The 7,157-nt window shown below is 48.2% G+C and overlaps 1 protein-coding gene across 1 annotated transcript; it reads right to left on the reverse strand.

Annotated features, from left to right (window-relative positions):
• Positions 1 to 266: 266 nt before the first annotated feature.
• Positions 267 to 5,480, reverse strand: LOC112216722 (F-box only protein 40). The gene is made up of 9 exons (XM_024376741.1): positions 5,425 to 5,480; positions 5,240 to 5,281; positions 4,219 to 4,870; positions 3,569 to 4,107; positions 3,171 to 3,353; positions 2,548 to 2,789; positions 2,237 to 2,368; positions 1,732 to 2,080; positions 267 to 1,553 (listed from the first exon to the last, which is right to left on the reverse strand). The coding sequence occupies exons 2-9, from the start codon at positions 5,240 to 5,242 to the stop codon at positions 1,332 to 1,334; spliced, it is 2,322 nt and encodes a 773-aa protein (XP_024232509.1). The 5' UTR covers positions 5,243 to 5,281; positions 5,425 to 5,480; the 3' UTR covers positions 267 to 1,331.
• Positions 5,481 to 7,157: the final 1,677 nt, after the last annotated feature.

Below are 7,157 nucleotides of genomic sequence, written 5' to 3' on the forward strand. Positions count from 1 at the left end.
AACCCATAAATTCTGACAAACTCCAAGCATTGATTATGCAAGAACGGGCTGCCATCAGTCAGGATGTGGCCCAGAAGTTAATTGACAGCAGCCAGGGCGGATTGCAAAGGTCTTGAAAATGAAGGGTCAACACTGCAAATATTGACTCTTGCATCAACTTCATGTAATTGTCAATAAAAGCCTTTGACACAGATGAAATTATTGTAATTATACTTCAGTATTCCATAGTAACATCTGACAAAAATATCTAAAGACACTGAAGCAGCAAACTATGTGGAAATTAATATTTGTGTCATTCTCAAAACTTTTGGCCACGACTGTACACACACAAAAACATATAGTTTGATCAGTATAACATAGAGCCTTCACGAAATGCCACAAAGCAGGACTACATGTATTTTTAGATCCCCCCCCCAACTTCCCTCATCAATCACCGAAAGCCATTATAGGGTGTATCATTCATTGCGCTAAGACCTGACTTGCCTTCCTCTTGGGCAATTATGTGTGAAACGCATCACACTCTCTTATAAATGCCTCAGACATGATGAAAATAAGCCCCCTTTAAGACTCCTTCACTGGTGCCCTTATGTTGGCAAAGTGAGTGAGTGAACTAGATGCACTGCCAGTTCACCATTTGTGCCTACAGTTTGCCCAGGTTACCTTCTTATCCAACCCTGCCTTTATGCATAAGGTCAGCGGCAATACAATTGTCTCACCTTGGATATTGTGGATATTGACTTTTGTGAGATATTGAAACAAATTATTGAAAAATAACTTAAGGTTACTTGTGTTACCCAGGTTCTCTGATATTATGAGTGGGATATCTCACCACATTCCCCTACTTGCAAGAGTGTGAGGAAGTTCGGCATGCTCGAGAATGACCAGAGATTACGAAAATGGCTCTTTAGTATGAGGGGAGGTAGTCACTCGACCTGTCTGTCTCCTACAGACGTGTGTGATTGGTTCTTCGAGCTGCTTTGAGATTCTGGTAAATCCAACTGTGAGATAGCAAGTAACCTTTAAGTAATAAAGGTTTTAGTAATTAACACACACTTTTTAACTGAATTCTCTGTAGTTGAAAATGTCTGGCACATAGTTTGTTCTATTTGTTCTATTCATGCTTCAAGGGTGGACTGTCAGCAGAGGAGGCGGGTGAGGGGAGGCTGGCTCATAATAATGGCTTGAATGGAGTTGATGGAATTGTATCAAACACATGGAAACCATTCCGTTAATTCCATTCCAGCCATTACTGTCAGCACATCCTCAGATTTTAAGTGCCACCAGCCAGCACTGACTGTCAGGTAGGATCATCAGAATACTATTTTGCCCTGCTATCTGTTGCCCATGAACTGAGCAACCAGGCTCTGTCTCTGCTGGTTGTCCTGCTCCTGTGTTCCACCCTGTAGGTGACTCATGCTGGGCAGGGCCACCGGCTGGGGTGGTACCCAGGTCTGGTAGTAGGGACAAACCTTCAGGTGCTCCGACATGGACGGCACGTTGTCTATAAAACGCCACAAATCTACTGTAGAGAACAGATGACTGAACTCCCACACCTGGGGAGCGATACAAGATGAGAGGAGAGGAAAGAAAAGAAAAGAGAGGAGAGGGTAGGCAGGGAGAGAGAGGAGAACATGGGAAATGTGACAAGTCACAGAAGGGGGTTACGATTCCATTTCACTGTATTTAACTTACTCGACAGACTGTTGTCATTGTAAACTCCGGTGCTCTTACCGTTTTGGCCTTCCATTTGGCCACACCAGACTTGTAGGTCTTCTTTTCCCAGAGGAGGGACACCATCCCCCTGTCCTGCAGCAGAGAGGAACATACCTCTCTCATGAGGCGGGACACAAGGGCCAGTTGGGACAGGGACAGGCTGTCCAGGAAGCTGGCCATGTGGCACAGCACCTCGGATGGCAAAGCACTCAGAGAATCGCAGTCCCCTTCTCCCCTCGACCGCCTCTTCCTGGGGGTTCTGACAGGTTCTGGAGCAGACTGCGACTTGGAGGATTTAAGGGGCTCTGGTCCCTCCCATTGAGAAGCTGGGACGGTGGGTCGGAGGTTGAAGATGCTCAGTTCCTGGCTGTAGGTAAAGGGTCAGAGTTCAGGATTAGGGTATGGTAATGAAAACATTCAGATGTACTGAAGGACTGTGAATACAAATACTGAAATATATACAAACACTGGTACTTCCACAATCAGAGCATGAGTTGTGAGTAGTTAGTTGAATGGTTCTTACTTGTAGGTGACCGTGGCAGGTTGTTTGAAAGGCTCTAACCTTCTCTGGCTGTAGGTGCAGCCCAGGTAGGCCAGGGGACACCTCTGCTCAAACCAGCCACTAGCACACGTCTGAATGTCTGTGTGCACGTTCCTGAATAATGATAAAAATGTTTCATTTTAGATGTGTGGAAAACATTACAATGGAGGCTATACAGCCATACCAGGGCAACTACTCAAGGCGACATGACATCACAGGGGCCCAGGTACCTGAAGTGTTTGGGGAACTCTTTGCATTGGAAGTGTTTGGGGTACCTGAAGATTTTGGGATACCTGAAGTGTTTGGGGAATTCCCTTCGTTGGAAGGAGTGTCCACAGAGGAAGGTGAAGGCAGAGCTAGCCTTGTTGTGTCGGCTGGAGGTGCTGTCCGCATGCAGCTGGAGGCGGAGCTTCAGAGGCCTGTCCCTTGTCAGGTCTGCTAACGTCGTGTCTCTTCTGAACGGTGCCGTCTTGAAGGAGTGGGTCTGCATCCCCATGTCCACATAAAGCCCATCCTGTCCACGCTCCTCACTGATCTTAGAACCAGGAAGACAGAGAGAAAGACATCTCAGCTCACTCAAGAACAGCTCTAAGAACCTTATCCGGGCAGATATAGCGAGAAATCTCCACCAATTGTTTATTAGGGGATACTCGCAACTGAGGATGGAACCCGGGACATTGGTTTGTCAACTCAACACCTTAGCTGTTACACCAACAGATCCAAACCACTTGATAAAGTAGCCAAGTGTTGGGTTAACATCGCTATAATATCTTTATGTGTTGTGGATGTACGTATTGTATTTCTGTTCTGATAGCTGTGAAACGTATGCTGTATTTTTGTTCAGCATTTTATTGCACCTATTGCGTTTCCGCCACTTATTTTAACCTGCTGAGCTCTTCTGATAGGCATAACTTACCTGATGCCCCATGACCTCTCTCTCTGCATATCCCAGTAGTGTGCTCTCAGCCTCGTCCGTCCACCAGGACTCCTGTAATGCCCCCAGGTCAGACGTATCCACACAGGCCCAGGTACTCTCAGCACGGGCTGATGCGTCATAGTAGTGGACACTACGCTGCTTCTCACGGTAGCTGACAGGAACCTGCAGGGGAACAATGATTGATAACACATACAGTAACATGTCATTACTTTACAGAGATTTGTGTATGTAAGTGGTTGTATCTGTGTGTACGTGAACATGCATATGCCTTTGAGAGAGAAAAAAATCAACAGAACTGCATCGAGTTTCTGCTTGCCCTTATTTTTTACATCGTGTGTGAAGTCAATGCAGGGCTCACTTCTACCGTCCACCCTTACCTTGAAGGAGTACAGTGTCTGAACAGGGATGGGCTCTATGTTTCCGTAGACAAAGTCTTTTTCCCGTGGCGTGCAGGCATCCATCTGGCCAAAGGTGAGCAGCATGCGTCCGTGGTGCACCAGGTACATGTTGAATTCCTGGGGGGTGACCTCCTTGGCCATGCGCTGCAGGACCCCGTCCTGCCACGGGGCCATACCTGTAATCCCTGTGGCATTACGGTTGGCCTCGGTCCCCCTTGGTCCCTCTGGAGCTCCTGGAGCTTGCAGAGCGCCCATCAACTCTTCTGCATCTCTTCTCTCCTTCTTCTCTCTGCACGACTGCTGCTCCAACTCCATCCAATGGTTCCACTCCTTCCCTTCTCTGCCCAGGCTGTTTTTGGTGTCCACTTTACAGCCTCCTTTATCCATATTGAACATCCTCTCATACCTGTTGTATCTGTCAGAGCTGATGTCTCCCCCAGGTTCCTCCACACCCACATCTCCCTCCTCCTTCTCCAAAGAAAAGTCTGAAAGGTCTGTCACGGCTGTTTCTGGAACGCCTGGCGTGGAGAGAGAGGGTAATAATGAGGAAAAACAAGTTATTGTAATTTATAACAAAGTTCAAATAAAGTAAAAATAACATTTTGGATTTGTCCAGAAAATCCATTTACCAGATAGGATATGATATGGCCTATCTTCACTCCACCCATCATCAGCAGCCGTACAGAGGGTAGAAGCCCCATTACATAGACGCACTGTGGCCCAGTCTTCTGTCTTCTCCTTTTTCTTATCTTCTTTCTTCTCCTCTTCCTCTCCCTCCACCTTCACTATCATCTCTGGGTAGAGAGTCTTCATCTTCATACGGGCGTACAGGTGTCTCTGATCATCCAGGGCCATGGCCAGGTCCAACTGTTCTCCTGCCTTCTGCTCCTTCAGCAGGTTCTCATGCAGGGTGTGTGTGTGTGCGTGGATGTCGGGGTGTGTGTTTGCGTAGGCTTCATCGGCTGGCCAGCGGATCCACTCCATTGAGCAGCACACCACACTGGCGGGACAGACCTGCAGGTGGCCCGCCTGCCAGGAACGGGGCATGATGATTGGACAGCCGAAGGCGGCGTTGAGGCATGGCACCTTCTCATTGGGGCAGAGGAGCGCATGCTCCTCCTCTTTGCACATGTGGAACAGGGCTCCACACAAAAGGCGGCAGGGGATGAGCACACAAGACACGGAGATCTCCACGGGGGCCTTACACCGCCGGCTGTAGCAGCTGTCACAGTGGCGATGACCGGCAGGACGGGGGGGACGAGAGAAAAGGGAATGACGTCTCTGATGGAAGAGGGATGGAAAGAGAGAGAGAATGATAGAAAGTGTGAGAGGAAGAGAACACAGTCAAAACTACTCCACCTCTCACATATTAATGTCATGGGATGGCATAGTCTCCACTTGTACACTAAACATGAATTGTAAACACGCATCTAAAGTCTTGTGGGCTAGACATGGTTAACAATTTTTTTTTTACAGGGAAACAGCATCAACCCTTTCACAGAAGCTCTATAGTACACATTCCCCATAAAAACATAATGACTAAATCAATTCAAAGAAAACATTGAGAAATGCTGTTCAATTTGGTTGTATTGTGGTTTTTACTTTAACGTGCCATAAAGTGAGCTTCAATTTAAATAAAATGAAACATACCATGTTCTTATTCTTCAGTTCAACATTGTTCAACTGAAATCCCTTTAAACAGAAAGACATGTTGAATGCAACCTTTACTTTATACTTAACCTTATATTATAATGTAAACCTAAAAAGTTTAAAGCTTTCAAACCATACAAACAATTGTTACACAACTGTCTTATAGTCCATAGTCTCAACATTACCTGAAGTAAACCATTTCCCTTGTGCCGCTACAGTACTACTGCATGGTATCTGTCCCTTCTGAAGATCATGTGTTAGTGCTATAAATAGGCCAACATGCTGACTGAGAAATGCTACACAGCCTGTTCAAAAACATGCTCTGGTTACCAGACAAGGGCTGACCCTGGGTCAGTTGAGAACTCAGTTATTCAACCAACCAGTGTGACTGAGTGATAGGGAGAAACTTGTGAGGAACCATAGCAATAGAGATCCTTGGAGATAACCTGTTTATGCATGGACATTACTTGGAGATAACCTGTTTATGCATGGACATTGCCATTGAGGATGTCCACCATTTTAAAGTAGTCAACTGGGTGGGGAATAAGGCTTAAGGAAGGATCGAAGGTTACGTATGTAACCATGGTTATGTGAGCTATTTGGATCACTCCAATATATTGGTATCAGTCTGTGGCGGAGGGATACATCCGAGGTGAGGATTTACTCCCGTGTACACCTGTGTCACAGCTGGGGTCCGCCCCTATATAAAGATCCTATGGTCGCGACATACGTTCTCTACATCATTTTTTAGGTGCCTCTAGCACCGTAGAGGATTGGAGTGATCCATATACAGTGGGGAGAACAAGTATTTGATACACTGCCGATTTTGCAGGTTTTCCTACTTACAAAGCATGTAGAGGTCTGTAATTTTTATCATAGGTACACTTCAACTGTGAGAGACAAAAATCCAGAAAATCACATTGTATGATTTTTAAGTCATTAATCTGCCGGGGCCGTTCCTCTGGTGCCCGACCGCCTGGGTCCCCCAGGCACGTCCCTATGGCGGTGACAGTTGACAGGTTGTTGTTCCACCGCACGCTGTGCCACTCCCCACTGTCTTTCCTCAGCACGAGGTGATGAGGGTGGCAACAGTCCGCCTGTCTTGGACCCGGGGCCTGAGGAGGAGGCATGAACCGTCTCAGGGTCTCCCGGTCCCTAAGAACCTTATCAGTCTGCTCCAGAATGTCATTAACCAAAGGTGCCAAAGGTCAGCCCTGGGGTGATGGGGAGAGTGGCAAATGTGCTCTGGAGAGCAGCTGGCAGACGGGATTGGTCCAGCCCGAGATGGCGCAGGGAAGTAACCACCTGCGCCGTGGCCCGTCCATTGGAGTGGGCCACATCCCTCTGGAGCAGGAAAAGCAGGCGAGACACCTCCGTCGTTTCCCAGAAGAGCTCCTCTGTACCCCCCTGCAGCCGGGGCAACAGAGTCTACACATAGGCCTGCAGCAGCATGGCCGCATTGGAAAGGCGGCCAAGAGGACCATGGCAGCTATCATGGTGTCCATGGTTGGGTACTCCCAGAGGCTGAGTGACTCTGCGCCCGCCACATTACTCCATGGTCCAGTCTGTGAGTCTGAAGCACCCCCTGGCAGAGGCTCAGCTCTCCTGCAAGGCCTGGCAGAATTCAGCAGAGAAGAGTCATCGCTGTCCACCAGTTTGATGTCCCGTGTAGTGGCTACCCGAGTGAGTAGGCCCCTCATAGCCTATCGAGCTGCTGGGGGCTGATGAAGCCACCCCTCGGGCTTCTTATGGCCTGGTAGCTCCGCTCATGGTGGTGAACAGTGCCAGCATTGTCCATCAGGAACAGCCTATCACTGCCCAACAGGTAACAGCTGTCGTCGCCATCGAAGCTATCAACCTCCTGACGCAGGGCATGCGCCGTCCATTCAAGGTGGTCCCAGCGGTCCGACTCCTGCCC

Source organism: Oncorhynchus tshawytscha, linkage group LG17, assembly GCF_018296145.1.
Source record: "Oncorhynchus tshawytscha isolate Ot180627B linkage group LG17, Otsh_v2.0, whole genome shotgun sequence".
Lineage (NCBI taxonomy): Eukaryota > Metazoa > Chordata > Actinopteri > Salmoniformes > Salmonidae > Oncorhynchus > Oncorhynchus tshawytscha.